This window comes from Anser brachyrhynchus, assembly GCF_964034855.1.
Source record: "Anser brachyrhynchus genome assembly, chromosome: 7".
NCBI classification, from domain to species: domain Eukaryota; kingdom Metazoa; phylum Chordata; class Aves; order Anseriformes; family Anatidae; genus Anser; species Anser brachyrhynchus.
The window spans coordinates 25,922,928-25,942,066 of record NC_137701.1 but is presented as its reverse complement, the minus strand read 5'-3'; the positions used below and the strand labels follow the sequence as shown (position 1 = coordinate 25,942,066).

The 19,139-nt window shown below is 41.5% G+C and overlaps 1 protein-coding gene across 28 annotated transcripts in view; it reads left to right on the top strand.

The window, feature by feature from the left end:
• The window catches only part of KALRN (kalirin RhoGEF kinase), a 502,773-nt gene that overhangs the window by 243,499 nt on the left and 240,135 nt on the right, over positions 1–19,139 (top strand). For all 28 annotated transcript variants that reach the window (XR_013953438.1, XR_013953439.1, XR_013953440.1 and 25 more), the window contains one exon: positions 2,569–2,799. Coding sequence is in view for 25 of the 28 variants with exons in the window: in XM_080599249.1 (XP_080455375.1) it covers positions 2,569–2,799 (231 nt within the window). In the remaining 3 variants the exon portion in view is untranslated. The remainder of the gene's footprint in view (positions 1–2,568; positions 2,800–19,139) is intronic.

Sequence of the window (19,139 nt, the reverse complement as noted above, 5' to 3'; positions counted from 1 at the left end):
AGATTCACATCAAAAGAGATTTTGTGTTTTATTTTTTGCAATTCAAAGAACATGGAAATGACTGGAAGAACACAGCAGGTAGCTCCTCCATTTGTGAAGCTGTTCTTTTCTGTAAATTGTGCATTGCTGAACTCTAAGAGCACAAATCTTCTGTGCCCATTGATTGGGAATGCAGTAATATTCACAACAAAAATACTTCCAGGAAAGAAATTTTTTAAACCAAAGAACTGCAGAGCTGTAAAAGACATGAAGTCCTGGAATATGTATGTATCTTTGCAAATATCGAACACCACTGGTTATCTGTTTGTCACCATGCTGCTTGCCATGTATTTATTGTACATTTCATTCAGCATGACAGGACAAGCCTGTTAAGTTGGAGAGCAGGAGAACATTTCTAATAGCCTCTAATTTGTGTTAATGATTATTAGCAGGACAACTCAAGCACCTGGTGTCTGGCATTTATCTCTACCTGTGCAGAGAATGACTGGAAGGCTATGCCCATCAGGGAAGAATCATAACTTGTAATCTCTGAGGCTTTTTAGACAGACAACAGGAACAAATACCTCATGGAACAGATAAAAGCCTAAATCCTATAGAAGAAGAAAGGAGTCAGAGAGAATGCAGAAATGCACTTGTCTCTCTTCCTCCTCCTCCTCATGCTGTGAGTCTGGGAGAACATCCTGTCTCAGTTTTGGATGAAGCAGGTGCATACACAAAAGTTGCTGTAACGCCAGCCAGGGACAGATATGGACCAACTGTAAACCCAAAAGCCAGTACCAGGACAGTAGTGAATTCACATGGTGAATTTAGCCAGTGAAAAGAGTGAGTTCCAGGTCTAAGAAGCTGCTCTCAGTTGTGTGCATGGCCATGGTTTCCTGTTCCCAGTAATTAGATTGTAGCTGATTATCTTCTCCCAGATACAATAGCATGTCATATGCCTTGTCTGCTTCCCTGTATGGATGCTGCTTCTTCCTGCCTAGCAGCTATTGCCACCTCCATAAAGTTGCTAAGGTAACACCTGTGCCTCGGTGTGCCCTGCTAAAATCTCCAGCATCTCCACTGTGCACTGCTGCTGGTGAGTGCGACTCTTCCCTCTGTGGCCCCAGCAGGCTTCAGCATGTGCAAATTGTTCCAGCTGGTCCTCAGCAGCAACTGAATTTGAGTACAGAAAGCCTCTCCCTATGGACTCTCCATTTACTTCCTGATCTAATTCCAAGTTACCCTGAATATTTAAAAAAAATCCCCAAGGATCTGCCTAAGCCCACCTAGTAGCTACCTAGTATGATGAGATTTGACTCCCAGTTTTTCCAGTATAAATCACAAAGGCTCTCTTCATTTCTCTGCAATTGCACCAGACATATGCTGCTGTAACAGGCTGCGATGTGGCATGGCTTGCCAAAAGATTGTTTGGGATTAATGGGTATTTGCTATATTTGAACAAGCAATTTATAATACAGAGATAAGTGAGACTTGAAAATCCTTGAGAAATGTTTTAACTTTGACTGATAATGCTCAAAATTCAACCTGGATGGAAAATGTTCTTTAAACCATTCTCTAGCAAGGTTGGTGATTATGACTACATAGAAATGAAAACAGTTTTCAGAAAATCTTGTCATGTCATTGTAGTTTGTTTCAGAGGGAAAGGAGGAAAGTGGACTTGGGAAAATAACAGATTCCAATAATGTCCTTATTTAGTGTTTCTGTTGAACAAAATATTCTAATGTTGTACTCTGCAGCTGAAAAATATTTCAAAAACATTTTTAGAGAATTAACGTGTGCATGCACTTATTAAGAATGTTAGGATTTTTTTTTGTGGTTCCACTTTTCATTTTGCTCCTGCAATATGAAAATGCTCCAGAAACATTCCAGAAAAAAATAGCCGGCATTCAACTTTTTAATTCCCCAATGCCTTTGCATCTGAAAATGTGCTTTAATATGCATAAAAAAGGTTACATACATGCAGAAGGCTTTCCATTTGCCAATAAACTTTGTTGGCCATTGAAAATGGAGGCTATAGATGTCTCTGAGCTATCCTGAGGAAGAGAAGAATCACTATCATATACTAATTTATTTTTCACTGTCACTGAATGAAGTACAGAATCAGAATGTCACACTTCTGAATGTATATTCATACTTAGTAATCCTACGAAGAAAGGACTCTCCCATACCGTACAGAATATAACTCTGCCATCTGTGGTTTTCTTAAAATGCCACCTCCTCACAAAAAATAGGCCTGCTATTGCAAATGCCACCTGTCATCAGCTAGTGCACGTCAAGAGTGTTCGGTGCCCGAGTGTCGGAACATAACACAGCCTTGGGATCTCTGGTTCCATGCAGCCCCAGCAGCACAGTATCTGTGCTCCTGCTGAGTGGCACAGCAGGCCCACCAGGAAGTGAAGGCAGGCGCTGCATGTGCAAGTACAAGTCAAAAAGAGACGTTATGAGGTCTTTCTTCCTTTTTGACTAAAGGAAAAGATATGGGGGAAAAAGAATCAGCTAGACTGTTCTTTGTCAGCTCTTGGGTGTTTCAGTACCAGCGCAGTGAAATAGATGTGTTTCTTCACTCAGGTGAGCCAGGATGGGAAAGCCTTGTTGGATGTCCTACAGCGTCCCTTGAGCCCTGGGAACTCTGAATCCCTTACTGCTACTGCAAACTACTCCAAGGCTGTTCACCAGGTGTTGGATGTGGTACATGAAGTCCTGCATCACCAGCGGCGCCTAGAGAGCATCTGGCAACACCGAAAGGTCCGGCTACATCAAAGGCTGCAACTCTGTGTTTTCCAGCAGGATGTTCAACAGGTAATGCCATTACTAAAGGAGGTAAAGAATGGTCTTTTATTTGCAGACATAAAGATTGTTTGGTGCCTTATCTGGAGGATATTGCCACAACCAAGATTTCATGCACAGCTCTGCCTGTGCTAGAACCATGCTGAAATACTAATGCACCTTTCAGTACCTCTCAGTTTCACATTGAAGTCATCAGTCAGTCCACTGATTATTGATCAATCCATTCCCCATGGGAATGCGACACTCTTTTCAGTGGTTCATTTGTCACAAGTCAGCAATTAGCTGTAGGTACTCTGCTGTTCTTGAGAAAACAGCATTTACTAGAAAAAGAAGGATTTCAAGTGTAAAAAGCAATTGAACCATGGTATATTTCATCCTCCTGTGTGGAGGCAATACAGATACAGACCTTTTAGTGGCGGTGCTTAGATGATCTTTGCATTATGGCCATTTGTGGAGGGCAGGTACCTGTGCTATGAGTTTGCTGGCTCAAATGAAGTGCACACTCCAATGTACATAGCCCAGCTCACAAAAACACAGTTCTTACGGTACAGGCTTGCCTCTGAGAATTCAGGCTCCAGGGAAATAACATTTCTGTCAAAAAGGAATCCTTTTGAGTACCACCACAACAGTGTAACTGACAGTAAGAATGAGATGCCATTTTCGTAGCTGCTAAATATGCAAACACAATCAACAGATGTTACAGGACTCTGCTCATTCCTCAGGGTGTGGTTTGTTTATGGGCCCCTGTACAGCCTGAAACAGATGTTGGTGGCAATATGGTACTTGCTTTAAATGAAGAGGCTGAACGCTCTAATCGTGTTTATGGAGCATTCTAATGTCCCTGGGGTTCTTTATGTCGGTGCCTTCCTCCCAGTGAAACATGAGGTAGAGATGGAGCGACAAAGCTGTCACAGGCAAAATAGACGTGAACCAGCAAGGAAGGGGGACAGGCCACTTGTATGCAACATGTGTACGGTTGTGGTCCTGTTAGTGCCATAGTTGAAGTGCACCAACACAGAACTGTGGCTGTAGATATCCTTCACAAATACGTGTGACCATTTCTTTGGCAGACTTGAGAAGTTTGCTAGAATTTATACCTGCTCATTTTTTCCCATGAAACCACACAAGTATTCATGCCATATATATAATTAAAACTGAGATTTAATGTAACAGATGCTTAATTTAAGCAACTTCACTTTCATTATGTACCAGCAAACGTACTGCATGGTAATGAAATTCATAAGCCATATATTAAATAGAGCACATACTTGGAATTCAGCTAGAATGCTCTGCAAATTTTCTCAACTTTGATGTATTATCTTAATACAATTTGGGGGTTAAAATCTTAAAAAACGGGGTATTGTAAATTATGGTATTTTTACATTTTTTTCCAACTGTGGTATATAATGTCAATAGGAATCCATATTAGCTTATGTATTCTTCATCCCCTAGGGTGATTGACACTTTTGTTCAATACCTCCACCCCAAAGCTTTCTTTTCCATCTTTTGAAATCAGTAGCAGTGCTTATGAGGTTCATTCGAGAAACACATTCAAACTTTTACTTCCCACTTAATGCAAGGCAACGAGACTGTGTCACTGGTTTTCAAAAAGTACAGGTCTTTTGTGTGTAATCTGACTTCTGGTGAAAGGAAAAAAAAAGCAGTAAGAGTTGCTGGATTCCAATCGATTTAGAAAGCATCACTCTGTGTGAGTTCTGTTGGCAGCAATCTTTCCAAATTTTTCTCTTAATGGGTAGTTATTATCTGGGAAACAACAGCTTAATGACAGACATTTCTGTCCCAGCACACACTTACATCCCTTTGTCCTACTTAGAAAGTAGAGAGGAAGAGATGAATCATTCTGTTCACTAAACATCTGTACTATTCAAAACGAATGCTTTGTAACACATAAATGAAATTAGCAGCTAAACAGAAATATGAAGTGTAGATTCCATGAGGAGGAGGAAGATATCTGAGTATGCTTTTTGGTTTGTGGGGTTTTTTTGTTGTTGTTGATTTGGTTTTGTTTTGAAAGTAATCACCTCCTATGTATCTGTTGTGCAGTTCCTATTATGCTTGCTTTTTTAAATAGCTATCAGCTGGCAGGTGAAGCTGTCTACTAGTAAGTTGTCTGCTAGCCAAAGTAACATCTGCCTTATCAGTATTTAATAACTTTTAACTAGTTTCTTCCTGGTTCAAATCAAAAAAAGAAAAAGGTGTGTGGGAGAACAAATCCTGAGAGTCCTGAGTTTGTTAGAATTTGCTGTCTGTCTTCTAGACAGGCAACGATACAGTGCAGTTTCTCAAAGGAAGAGCTCCTCTTCCCTTTCCACCCAGCTCCGAATTTAAGCTTATCACTGCACATGTCCCATGGCTCACCCTCTCCAGGGCTGGCCAATGCAGTGAAAATTCAAGTGGAAGATGATCTCAGACCTTACACTCACTCAACTTGTTCATCTCTACCGTTCTCTTCATGTCAGCTGTTCTGCATCAATCTTGTCTTAAAAGCAGATGTGAACAGGGACTGGTTTTGTTATGTTTCATGTTTCTAGGACAGATTCCAGGATTATTTTGCATGCTCTTGCTCTATGCTTAACTGCATTAATAGTTTTTAGTAAAGACAGATCTCCAAGAACAGATCCTTTTGGATCCTGAGAGATCAATTATTTTTCACTTAACTACTCTAATTAGACTTGACAGAAGGTTCAAATACTTACTCATGCGATGTCAAGTTTCCATAAGTCTTGCAAAACGGGGTAGCTGGATGAAAGATTTATGTAGTCCACGTGTGTCCTTTGGACTGGATTTAAGGGTATTGTGCATTAGAAGGGGCTCGTTCACTTCATTCTTGATATCTTCTACACCATTTGCAAGGCCAGAGTACACACTGCATGCATTGCTAGCAGGTCAGGGCAATGTTCTGAGATAATCTCCCACTGACAAGGAAATCCTTTTGACTGTAATTTGGTTTCAGTTTGAACTGGACAAAACCTGAAAACATTGAAAATGATAAAATAAAAGAAACAAAAGTGATTTCTATTCTGAGAAAGAATGCATCTGTACAGTAAGGTTGTAACCAAAATAGTTGTGCCATAGAAAAAAATAGTTTAAATAAACACTGTGGATTGCCAAGTTACAAGTATAAGAAATGTTATGCTATAAAATGTCATTAAAGTAATCGCTACCTCACACCATCAGACATTTTCCAAGATTATTTGCTGTTAAATTTATATGTTAATACAATGATATCAGTTTGCACATGTGAACAAAGGTACGTAATGGTGTACTAAGAACTATGAGTTATGAACATACAGCATTTTAAAGAAGGAAAGAAAATAAATGGAGTGAAACTGCTTTTGCAGCCTTCACAGGAAATGGAGCACCATTCACACAATAGAAATAGCAGATAAGACAATTTGTGGGCTGTTATGAGGCTCTACACAGGCATAAACTGACAAGGAACTCTTTTAATACCAAAAGTATTTAGGATCGTTATAAAAAATGTTGGATTGCCAACTGTGTAAAATACTTCATTGCTTCTCTTGTTTTTCAGAAGTTCTCTATCATTTCAGATAGGGAAGAGCTGTGCTGTTTGATCCCTTAACACAGCTGTGGGAGGAGGTGCTGAGATTCTGTCTTACAAGGGAGGAAAAAAATCCCTTTGACATTCATACTGTTATTCTGTAATTGCTGTAGATGCTCTAGCCCATTTATGGTAGCTTTTTCTTTTTGTCCCTCTCTGCTCTGGGTCTTCTGCTTTTCCAGACTATTACCAGTAAATTTACACCATTTCAATTTCTGTTGAAAATTGAAATTGTTCTAATGTTGTCTCCAATTTTGCCTGCTTTGCCCTGTTACATCTTGATTTACCCTGTCTGCCTTGGCATGTGTCTCTCCATTTTAATATGTTCCCTTTGCACTCTTGAACACCAACAGTGTAAAACAGCAAGGCACAACGAGTGTTGTACCATAAGCAGATGTTATTGAACAGCCTTAGAAATAACTGTAGTAAGTTTATAGCATTGTTCTTCACTCCATTGCCTTTCCCTATCCCCTTGGTTTAATATAGGCAAGAATTTTGTCTGAATTCTCTCACTTCATAAACTCATTCAAATGAAGCTGTAAAGCCCAAAGCATACCTATTAAAGTAGAAGGAAAATGGAGACCTATCAGATGCATTATTGAAATGGTCTGTGCATGCCTTGAAGTTGGTATTTTAAAGCACTTTGATGGTGGAATAGTCAAACTGCTGCTCTTATTCTGCAGGCATCATTCCTTCTTGTGGAAGTTCTTGGTCTTTCCACCCATCTGTGTATGCACAGACACCAACACCCTGCCTGCCACAGCCAACCTTATTCTCTACAGATTCATGTGCTTCTCTCATTGCTGGTGCTGCTTCCTTCTTGCTTCACTTTGGTTGTGATGGTTGCCTGTAAAGGAGGAGCTGGAAAATAGGTGGATGTAGAGGTCCTGTCTGCACTGGTGGTGTTTCCTGGCTTTGTACAATGTCTTGAGTTAGCTGGGGTGGTGTCTCTGCATGGAAAAATGGAACATGCATCTCATGCCAGGTGAAGACTCGCAGTAAGCTGCAGGATGTCTATCACTAATAAACCCTTATTAGCAAGCGGGTACCAGTTTACTAGGAAAGCTAGGACTGTTGCCACACCAGTTACGGTGGTGTCAAATCCCTCTTGTTATAAAAAAAAGGTCAAGCTAGACCAGCACCAGGTTCATTTGGGTTTCTCTAAATTTGTGGATCTGTGTCCTGTTGGCTTCATGCCCAGAGACGTTAATGAGCATAGCTTTAGTTTCCCTGTGTGGTTATCTGCCTCTGGTGATGGATAAAAAGGCCATGTGGCCACACTGATATCATTACATTTACCAGCTGCCATTGTTGTGGGAGACTGCGAAGTATTGCAGAGAAAAGGCTGTCTCTCTTCATAACCAAGCACTTTAACTTGTAACATGTCTGGCTTTTACTGGCCGAGAAAACAGATCATTCCCTGTTCCTGCCCTGCTCCACTTGTATGGAGAAAAATGTCCTGCCAACGTCTATCTGCCTCCATACACTGTCCAAAAACAGTGAATACTTCATGTGATGCGTGTGATCTACATAGTCCATTTGCAGAAGAATGCTGGGATGTTTGTGGCAGTTCATGATTCATTTAGCTTTCACAGAAGATTTTAGAGGATTAGGTCCGTACATCCCCCACATATGCATGCAGACAATCAGTTGTTTTGATCACTTCAAGGCGATGACTTCTCCAAAATTCTGTAGTTTTCTATCTTGTCACAGTTTGTTTCAAAGACGGAAGAAATCAGACTATATATCTCCTTTTATGCTTTGTTTACAGTAAGTATCTTCACTGATCCTTATAAAACAAGAGATTTATTTGTAAACAAGAGCAAAGTAAAAAGAACATTAGAATCAGGTCAAGATTATATTTACTGCCATATGACTTCAGCCACAGCATCCTGCAAAAACACATCACTGCTCTCTGCACCATCTGAGCAGATTAAGCTTGTAAATTACTACCCCTGACAGATAAATAATTAAAACATTAGAAGAATCCTAGAGAATTTTCACAGCCGCTTTGGTAAATTTATCAACTAATGTCATGCACTTAGTTTGTCACTCAAATGTTTGAATTGTCAAAGTATTGCTGCTGTACTTTCTCTGAGCTTACAAGGTATATGTGATCTTACAACCCATAAGGTTGCAGTGGTACCTGATGGTGAGTAGAGGTTGAACTCTGGTTGTACCGTACCAAAAAATTAATGAAAAAAGGAACTCAGGAGTCAATACTGGTAAAACTACCTGGCAACCTTGTCCCAGTGGGAAGTGACAGAATTGAAAATGATCTTTGGTCATCCAAGACCAAGAGATAAATAATTTTGCTTTTACGAACCTTGCCCTTCCAGATAATTGTTGAGGCTAAAGTGTCCACACCTAGTTTATTATCTAATATAAATATCTCACCACAGAATTTGGTAGATCACAGTAAAATTTACCTACATATCTCTAAAGGGCTAACTTAATAAGATGTGCACATGCTTACAAACCCACATCACATCCTCAACAGCCTCTTTCTTGGTGTTTGTCTGCTGTATTATTTATGCTGTAAACAACAGTAAGTCTGTAGTAAAACTATTTTTGTTTGTTTCCATCCCCTTTTTGTCACAGACCATGCAATAAAACATCTTGGCAACTGCTTCTTTAGAGCAATTTTCATTCCATTCTTTTGTTCCTGCCAAAGCAACTGGCACCTTTTCAGGCAGTGTGAGCGCAAGTCCAGGCAATGAAGAGGTTTGTGGCCCCACATATCTTCTGAAGAGGGCTGACAAGTAACCAACACTGTCACTGATTTGAAAGTGAAGTGGTGCTGATTAGTGTCCTGCAGATCCGATGAAATGAATTACCGGTACTTTTCAATATTTTTATAAACGATCTGGATGTAGGAATAGAAGGTATTTTGAGCAAGTTTGCTGATGACACCAAACTTGGAGGAGTTGTGGACTCGAATGAGGGTGGAAAGGCCTTGCAGAGGGATCTGGATAGGTTGGAGAGCTGGGCGATCACCAACTGCATGAAGTTCAATAAGAGCAAGTGCCGGGTCCTGCACCTGGGACGGGGAAACCCTGGCTGCACGTACAGACTGGGCGATGAGACGCTGGAGAGCAGCCTAGAGGAGAGGGATCTGGGGGTCGTGGTAGACAGCAAGTTGAATATGAGCCAGCAGTGTGCCCTGGCGGCCAGGAGGGCCAACCGTGTCCTGGGGTGCATCAAGCACGGCATCGCTAGTAGGTCAAGGGAGGTGATTGTCCCGCTCTACTCTGCGCTGGTGCGGCCTCACCTCGAGTACTGTGTGCAGTTCTGGGCACCACAGTATAAAAAGGACATGAAACTGTTGGAGAGTGTCCAGAGGAGGGCTACGAAGATGGTGAAAGGCCTGGAGGGGAAGACGTACGAGGAACGGCTGAGGTCACTGGGCCTGTTCAGCCTGGAGAAGAGGAGGCTGAGGGGAGACCTCATCACAGTCTACAACTTCCTCGTAAGGGGGTGTCGGGAGGCAGGAGACCTTTTCTCCATTAACACCAGTGACAGGACCCGCGGGAACGGGGTTAAGCTGAGGCAGGGGAAATTTAGGCTCGACATCAGGAGGGGGTTCTTCACAGAGAGGGTGGTTGCACACTGGAACAGGCTCCCCAGGGAAGTGGTCACTGCACCGAGCCTGTCTGAATTTAAGAAGAGATTGGACTGTGCACTTAGTCACATGGTCTGAACTTTTGGGTAGATCTGTGCGGTATCAAGAGTTGGACTTGATGATCCTTAAGGGTCCCTTCCAACTCAGGATATTCTATGATTCTATGATTCTATGAATAATGGCATGACCATTTAAATAACACAAGGCTTTGTGTTTCTGTTCTGGTAGTCATACTTGTACCCTCTAACCAGTGATCAGTGTCTCGTGTAAGAACACCTCAGAGATGTCTTAGGATACCAGCCCAATAAGTTAATTGCTTTAAATAATTCAAACTCACATGAGAGAGTGAGCTCTGTTCTGAACTTCTGACAACACTTTTTAAATATATATCGGTATTATCCTATACTTTTTGTGCCAAAAGTTTTCACAAAGAAATATGGGTTAAGTCATTACATTTTCATTTAATGATATTTTTTCAGGAAATTCCTTAAGGCTTGTTGATTAACAGTACTGTATCCTCTGCAAAATTTGTTTTTAAAGTGTAACTTGAAATTATCTGGAATCAACCTTTTATCTTTCTTACTCTATATAGTTATTAAGCCAAGCAGACAATTATTCTTTGTGCTTTTGAGGAGTCACTGATTAAAAAATAATAATGATCACTTTTTAATTTCCACACAGAGCAGAAGCGCTAGGGATATCAAACTTCAGGGGCCAGCTTCAGTTACTAACTGAAGTTTACTTAGTATTGATGTAAGAGCAGTGCGAGAACACTTTAATGAGCTCCACAGCTGTCTTGGGAAATAGGATCTGAAGAAATCTGAACCAGCCAGCTTGATCTCTGAACCTACTTAAGTGAGAAGAGGAACTGAAAAAAATAATCCTTTGTGCCCCCAAAACTGTTTTTCTTGTTTAGGATACTGTCTGTCCTTTAAGACACGGTTCTTACAAATGGTCTGTTTTGCTGCTTTCTGAACTGGAAAAGTTTGGGTTCTTACTAAGAGTTTAGGAATCTCTAAGAAGGCCTTCCAGAAACTCTTGGAAATCCTGCTGACTCCTCCAGGCTTGGAATCTACCTCATAGTGAATGAAGAGGATGCAACTTGTTGTATGAAGAAATGGAAAAGAAGATATAACAATACAGTTAGTTCTCAGGAGGTAGAGGCAGCTCTCCGTGGTCTGGATTTATCCTCCCTATCTTTAAGAATGTAACTGAATCATCCAAGTCAGGAGCCTAATGCATAGTCTCCTTTTATAGTCAGTGGAGAGACACTGGCATCTTCAGAGAATGACTCAGTCTAAGATCTGAATTGTACCCTGGATACTCTTTCTGTCAGGGGAAATAATGAGAAAGTAGGCTCTCCAGGGGAGGTCCTTCAGTTTGATATTACCTGGTGTTGGGTGAGATGAATTAGGATGTAGGAGAGAGACCAATCCTGTGTGGTACTGAGCACTTCTAGCCACCATGCCAGGCCATTCAGTGCCTGTCTGACCCAGGGTTCGCTTTGCAGCAAACTTGAGAAGTCAGTCCTAGGCAAAGTGCTAAAACTTGCTGTTGTTAAGCTCAAGCAGAATCATCCGCCTTATATAGCATATCCTCATTGTTTAGTTCTATACCAGGATTGTTTGCATGTCAGCATCCCTGAAAATACGATGTTTAGTTTATTGTTTTTGAAAGGCATCGTTGGCTCCCATTGTTATGGCAAAGAGGGAGAAAGAATCAGGCTCGTCTGTTACTGATTAGGCCTACAAAAATAGTAGGGCCGTAGTGGTGAAGGAAGAAAAATAGTTTTCTCCAGAAATATATATTTTTTGAAAGCAATTGCTAGAATGAGTAATTGTCACTAAGAGTACAGAGAAGAATAAGGTCTCTGAATAAACATAAGCTGGAATGCTAGAAGGCTTTTCCCCCTGCAACTTTAAGAAGTAACAATAACAGTAGTACTTCTTGCTTGTTGTGGTTTCTTTCATCTCAGGATTATGGGTCTTCTGAAAGGTTGATGTTAAGCGACTTGCCAAAGGTCACTGAAACCTTCATGGCTAGAACTCCTCATGTCAGGATGTCTGATGCACAAATCCTTGCTCTAAACCTTCAAAGTCATTGCTATTCCAGTTTTACCCCTTAAGAGAATGTCTTATGGGATTTATTTGGACTATGTAAAAATGAAATATGGGTCTGTTGTGCTAAGAAATAAATATGCTATTTTGGGCATTGGTTTAGGAGTCTAAAATAGTCTTTCTTTTCTACTTCATTTGTTTCCCGTGATCTTTCCTCCCAATTACCTCCTCACATGATCTCCCAGCCTTTTCATGATTCTGCCAGTCACACAGTGATCAATCCTCTTTCATATTGCTTTTGACTGATGGCCAACAATAGGTATTTTCATTAAAGTTAGAAAACAACTAGCCAAACAAAGAGGATAATGATAGCTAGTTGCTGAAGTATAGCTGTAACAATTTCACAGTGTTTTCCTGCATGGGGCAGCTGCTCAGCCAGCTGGTTACTTTCTGCCTCTGGTAATGACCTGCACTCACAATTTGAGATTATTATGTCTTACTGTGTAGCGAGGCCCAATTTAGGTTGAGCTGATCTGGCACTATGACCTGTTTCTGCTAGCTGCTCCTCTCCAGGCCGGTCGTTCCCGCTACCTCTCACTACTTCTAGCAGCTCTACCTCATCCGATGTCAGAAACTGCTTTTTCTAGCTCTGCTCCATGTAACTGTGTTCTGTGCTCCTGTTGGCTGTACCTTCAGTAGCATCCCTACCCGACCAACTTGACTGAAAGGTTCTGGTATTTCTGTCCTTGGAAGACAGCTTGTGCACTGTCTAAGGCTGAACACAATACTTTAGCTCACAGGAGACTTTTAAGCAACTACTTTTGTTTCATATTCCTCACAGGGAGCTCTTACAACAAAGGCTCTTGTATGTTTTTTAAAGTTGTAATTTTTGGATTGCAGTTCTGGAAGCCATTGTCTAGGCTGGGGTGACCCCCAGGCACATTTAGAGCTGGTTGGTCTGAACTCCTGTATACTATTACATCTATAAACTTTCTTTTATGCTATGATTCCCTTTTTAACAAAAATGTCCTTCAAACATAAAAACCGTGTAAAACAAACATATTTCAGGCCCGTCCCCTGGTCTTTTATATTTCTCCTCCTGTTGGTCTGACAGTTCTTCCCTTGTTTCTTCTTCCTGCCTTTTGGAGTTTTTTGGATGGGGGACGTGCGTTGAGGGATGGAGAAAATTACTTTTATTTTTGGCTCCAGCCACACAAAACATTTTGACCTTGAGATAGTTTCCTTCCTAAACCAGCATGAAAAGTTAGGAAAAAACAAAAATCACTTTTTCCCTTTTTTTTTTTTCCCTCTATAGCAAAAAGTAACTTTAAAAAAATCAGAATGTAATTGGGGGGTTGCTTGTGCTTGCTTGCCTCCCCAGGTTTTTCAAAGTGTTATGTGGTGTCAGGAAACCAGAAGAGCAATACGTTCAGGGTGAGGGGATGCCATATTCTGGGAGCTACAAAACTCCCCCCCAAAAAAAGAAAGGAAGGAGTTTTTTCACAGAAAACTTCATTCGTGAGGAAGGTGAATTTTTCATTAAAAAAGTTGGTCATGGGAAGTCGCCAACCACTTTTGTGCTTTGCTCTGCCCATGACTCTCACATCTGGAGTCCTTCAAGTGTCTTTTCTCTCCTCAACAGTTCAAGGTTGTTCCTTGCTGAAAGAGCTTTTCATAAGTCTTATCCTGCTTGCACATAAATCTTAGTTTATTTTTGCATCATCTCAACCAGTCTGCCAGGGGACTTAGGGCTCAGCATCCATTTGTTTGCCTCCCCACAAACAGCTCCTCATTGCCATTATCTGCAGCCTCCTTTGATCAGTCTGTAAGGTCGTTGGCCCTTCACCCTTCAAAACCCTCGTAAGATCCGTTTCTGCTGTGACCTTTAGAAGAAATCAGCCATATGGTTATGGGTAGGTTACACAGCAATGCAAATGTCCTGAGCTTTTTATTTTTTCAGTTCTGTTGTGTCTTTCACACTGAGTGTTTGGCTCAGCATGGAGCCTGTATGCCACATGCCAAACTTCTCACACATCTCGGCAACTCAGCCCTTTCCCCGCTTATTTGCAGCACCGAGCTGTGACTTCTCTGTTCCGGGAGACCGTGTGTCACATGCAGCTGGTTGGCCTGAGCAGTGACTGACCGACAGGCGGTGTGAGCAGAAGGGATGCTGTGGTGCCAGTGTGAGTCCCTGAGCGGGACCCTGTGGTAGAAAAGCCCTGCCGGGAGGCCAACCCCCAAAGGCAGCCTTGTGCTGCCATCCTTTCTACTCTGGACACAGCCTGACACACAGAAATATCTCAAACTGGGAGAGATAAACGTTTGAGGAGTTAGGTTAATTGCTTAAAAGACAAACAAGTGATCTTAGAAAAGTCTCTGATAGTTGGAAACTGCCAGGATGGAGAATAGCCACTCCTGGTATTCAGAGCGCTTCTTGTTTGTACTCATATTTTGCCTCAAGTTTCAAATCAGGTCAGAGCCCCACGGAGGAAAGGTATTCTCCTCTGTGCTGGCACAATACCCAGCCCCAGGGGGCTCTGACCCTGGCAGGGGTGTTTGAGGCTGCTGCAGTGCTGTACCATCTTGCATAGTTTTTCCATTACTGAGATGACACTATGTACCAAGATCCATTTATCCCAGTTGGAGTTTGTTCTCTTACTAAACTTGTCTGTGCTGGGATTATAAGCCTTGTTAAATGAAGATGATTAAATCGTCTGCTCCCAACAGTAACCTAAGCAGCGCTTTATTTAATATTCTGGTCAATCAGCAGTTTTCTCCATGGCGAAGCAGACAACTCAGCACAGTGAGGATTGTCAACATTAGGCCTGGAGCATAGTGCTTGCATTAAAGACTGCTCTGTTGTAAAGCTCATCTTTGCTTTATCAGTCCTTTCTATTTGCTAATTCACTTTAAACATCTTATTTAGTAACAATTCAGGTGGGTTGATACTATCAAGCTGTCGACGTTACCATCTTAATCCATGTCTAAATTAGCAGTGCAGTCCAGGTTAGTAGCAGGTCCAAACAGTGACCCAGAGCACCGAAATTAGGAGCCAGTCGTGTAGGTTGTTCCTTTCCTATGGAATAGATGAGGAATTGTTACCCAAGGTAGGTGCCTAACCCTGCTTACCATTACGCTATTCCGCTTCCGCCTATGCTAACAGCTATGCTCTGGTTACAGCTGGAGCTGAAAAACATGTAGTAAATGTGTCCTCCCATAGTTTTGTTTTGTTTCCTCTCTTGAAGCCTTTAGGCATATCTGTCACTGGCAGAGTTAAAATCAACTGCTCTATTTACATACTTGAGGTTAATGTACTTTTCTAAAGAGTTCATGACGCTCCTTTGGTCCCTCCTGTGTACGTGCTGTATTTCTTTAGCGACATTTTACATTTTGGACAGTCCCACTGAGAAAAAAATAAATTAAGTAAATATATGCAAGGAATCTACTTCACAAGCCATAGAGGGCTACTCTTAAAAATAATAATAATAATAATAATCTCTTCAGGATCAGATGCTTTCCCTCACAAACATGAAAATCAGCACTGGGCAATTAGCTGTGATGTTAGCAGTTAATAACAACAACTGTCAACACCTTGGAGGTCTAAATCATAACTGCCTATCATAAATCCAAATCAGCTGGGCCCTGCAGGTGTCTCTATTTACTATCAGGACTGCAAGTGCTGATTTTCTGTTCTGATGCCAGAGAGGTCAAATACAGAGTTACTGGGCGGGGGGGCAAGATGCTGAAGAATTTATTGTGGAATTGAAAAAGCCCCTAGTATGTTTGGTCGTAGCGTAGTCTGAGCACTGTTAACTGTTTCTTTAGAGCTCTCTCCTCTGTGGATCAGCTGGCTCTCTGGCTCTGGGGGATGACGTGCAGGAGGACTTGAGCTTCTGGTGCTGTGTCTATGCCATTAGGGTTTGTGATCATCATGAGACCTGTGATTTCTCTGTCTGTGTTGCTGGTTCTTGTTTAAGCTTCAGGAATCTGCACTTGCAGCAGTAACTGAGCTCAGTCCTTTGCTTCTGGGATGTTCTAATCCTACTTCGGTGCATGTGAGGAAGACCCTGGGTTTGGGCCAGACATGGTGTTCAGGTGTTTCTCTTCTTGAGAGAGCTCCAAGGCGCATGCTGAAGTGGTGGAAACAACAGCAGTGGAAGATGGGAGATTGCTTGAGTAAAAAATTAGTAGCTTTTCAGGTTGCCTTTGCTTCAATGCCCGTTCTGCCTGGCACATTTTTCTTCCCATCCTCTTGAGCTGAGAGAGGCCCAGGGTGTTCTTTCAGAAAACTCTGACTGTGTCTAAGCGAACAGCCTGAGGCAGCCAGACCTAAGAGCGTAGCTGGGCCCAACCTTGGCTGATCTGGTGGTTGTGCCCTGCAAAATTGGTCTGAGAGGACAAATGTGGGACAAGAAATGGGGACCTGGGGAAAGTGAAGTAGCCACTAAGAAAAGCCGTAAGAGGAGTGAAATCTGTTCAAACCAGTGCTACAGACAGTAACAACCAAAATCTTCTAGCTGCTCTAGGTAAGAAAATAGTTCTGTATTTCTGCATATTACCCTTGATAGGAGACTGACATCAATTAGTTGCATTGCTAATTCATTGTGCTACAGCTAAGTGCCAGGTATGTTTTCTGAGTGTTGGAGAAAAGGCTCACAAACAGCAACACCAGCAGCGTAATTGCAAAAGAAAAAATCTACCCACCAGCCTTGAGAAGCCTCATGCAGAGCACAGCAGCATCTTTCTGTGCTGATGCAGAGCACATTTTCTGTGTCTTGCACAGAAGGAACATGCACAAATGTCGTTATTTATAGCTTCTCCACCCACACACAGCTTTGAAAACTTGCTCTAAAAGAAGTTAGCATTTAAAGAATACAACAGAGGGGTTTTTTTTAACCTGATGATTTTTTCTTCTTTTTTGATTTCCTTAAAAACAATATTCTGGGAACATTAGAAACAAGCCAGGCATCAAGGAAGAAACATTAGTTCTTCATTTGTCTGTCTATTGTTCTCTTACTTGGAATGTTTTTAGAGAGGCAGTTTGCAAATTTTATCGAGTAAAACATTTAATCAAGAAAATGAAAGATAAGTGGGATGCATTTGATGAATGGGAGCCTTACCAAAGGAAAGCAGCATTAAGTTGAAGGAAGTCCTTTCTCAGGGTAAGAGAAGCATGTGTATTCACACTCCTTTCTGGGGAGTGTGCAGCCTAGATGACCACATTTAGCGAAGGAGCAAGTTGGGGCTGCATGACCTCCGTCACTGCCCAGAGGAAATGGGCAAGTACTGCTCTCAAAATGCCCAGCCTACACCCAACCAACTCTGCCAGAGCCTTGAATTGAATGTGCTGTTCCCAGGAGACACATGACTAAATGCTGCATCTCCCTAATTACTAGGGCTGGGATCAGCTCTCTCCTTTACGTGAAGTGAAGGTGGATGGTGCCAGAACACATCACATTCTCACTTCTCCAAATACTTGTCAATTTTAAACCATCAGAATGTGGTTATAGATGTGAAAGGCTTGGGTGAAGAACCGTACAAGTACAAAATGGCAATCTGTAGAAAGCAGTGACAAAGTTATTTTTGCCATGTAAGCCTGTGAAAAAGTAAGGAGTTAAGTTGGAGCTGCTTCCCTTCCTGAAGTGAGCAACCCTGTTCCCCCATGGGAGGGCAGCATACCTGGAGCAGCCATGAGTATTTGTGACCATTGTACAGTTCTACACTCATCTGAAGGCTCTTGGAGTGATGTAGGGATGGAAATAGAAGAACAACATCATTGCAAGCTAAGGCCTGAAGCAGCAAGGAATGAGACTGCTAGAAAAGATAACAGTCTTGTTGGTGCTCAGGCCACAGCATTGCGGGAGATATTTAGGATGTCTTCACTTAGTCATACTGTTGCCTTTTGAACCCTTTCACAATTAATTCTTTTCGCACACTTGTGCATTAGAAGCTGCTAAGAAGAAGACAGCCAGGGAGAGTTTTTCTGGAGTGATTACCAGTGCAGAAGCTGTTGGTGAACAGGGGTTCATGCTGCAGGGACAGGCTTGTCTGGCCGAACTCTTACAGTCCTGTTTCTAGATGGGCTTGTAAACATAGGGTAGCTATGGGTACTGGAAGCAGTGAGGAGTCTGGAGTCTCTGAGTGTATTTTTGCTTATTGAGGACATTCTGGTACCTATTTGTCTCTTTTACATTTGTGGTCCTACCTTTCAGTAGTTGTATAATTTACTCAAGGACATTCATTAGTATCAGCTGTGCTGTGCAAGGCTGTCACTACTATAAAGAGCAGAACATGGATGTCCTGCTTTTGGCAAAACAGTATTTTATTTTTTTAACCACTGAGGTTAGATTTTTGTTGTTAAAATGAGAAATTGTGCAGAGGTGAACCTTTCACATAGTGTCCAGGAAACTCGTAAAAACACCTACGATCTGATTTCATGGGGACTTGTTTTTCTGGTTGAATGTAGACAAGGGAATAGAAGAAGTTTTTTAAATGTTGTAATTGGCTCTGCATTTAATTCTCCTTGTTAATTTAGTTGCTCTGTGCAGCAGAAGAATACTGATAGGTCTGTAAGATTGCTTTTCCTTCCAAGGGTAAAAGGGACTGCATAGCTTTTCTTTTTGAAAAGACCTCTTTAATTATGTGGTGGTATTTGGAATAACTACAATTAGAGGAGAAAAGCAGGGAGTGATTTAAAAATCATACTTAATAGCAGCTGCATTAGTTCTCTGGCTTTTGAAAGAGATGCAGGCATGGCTCAATGCATATTTACCAGATGGAGTTGTGGTGAAAAGGAAAGGCAAAATGGAGATGACAAACTTCTGAGTGACTTGAGGGAAGGTTGTCTATTGTAACATTTTGAGAGTGACCTTTGTTGACAAAAGATTGAGGAAGTATCAAATTTTGTGTTTGTTGTCCTAAGATCCAGTCTTAAGAGTATGTTAATCAGTGTAGCTCTGATGACTCAATTACACCTTTTCTACAAAATAATAATAATAAAAAAAAAAGATCAACAACAAAAAAACAGAACCCCCAGTACTCAGATTGCTTCATTTTTGTGATAGCGGAATGCACTAATTAGGTCTCAAGC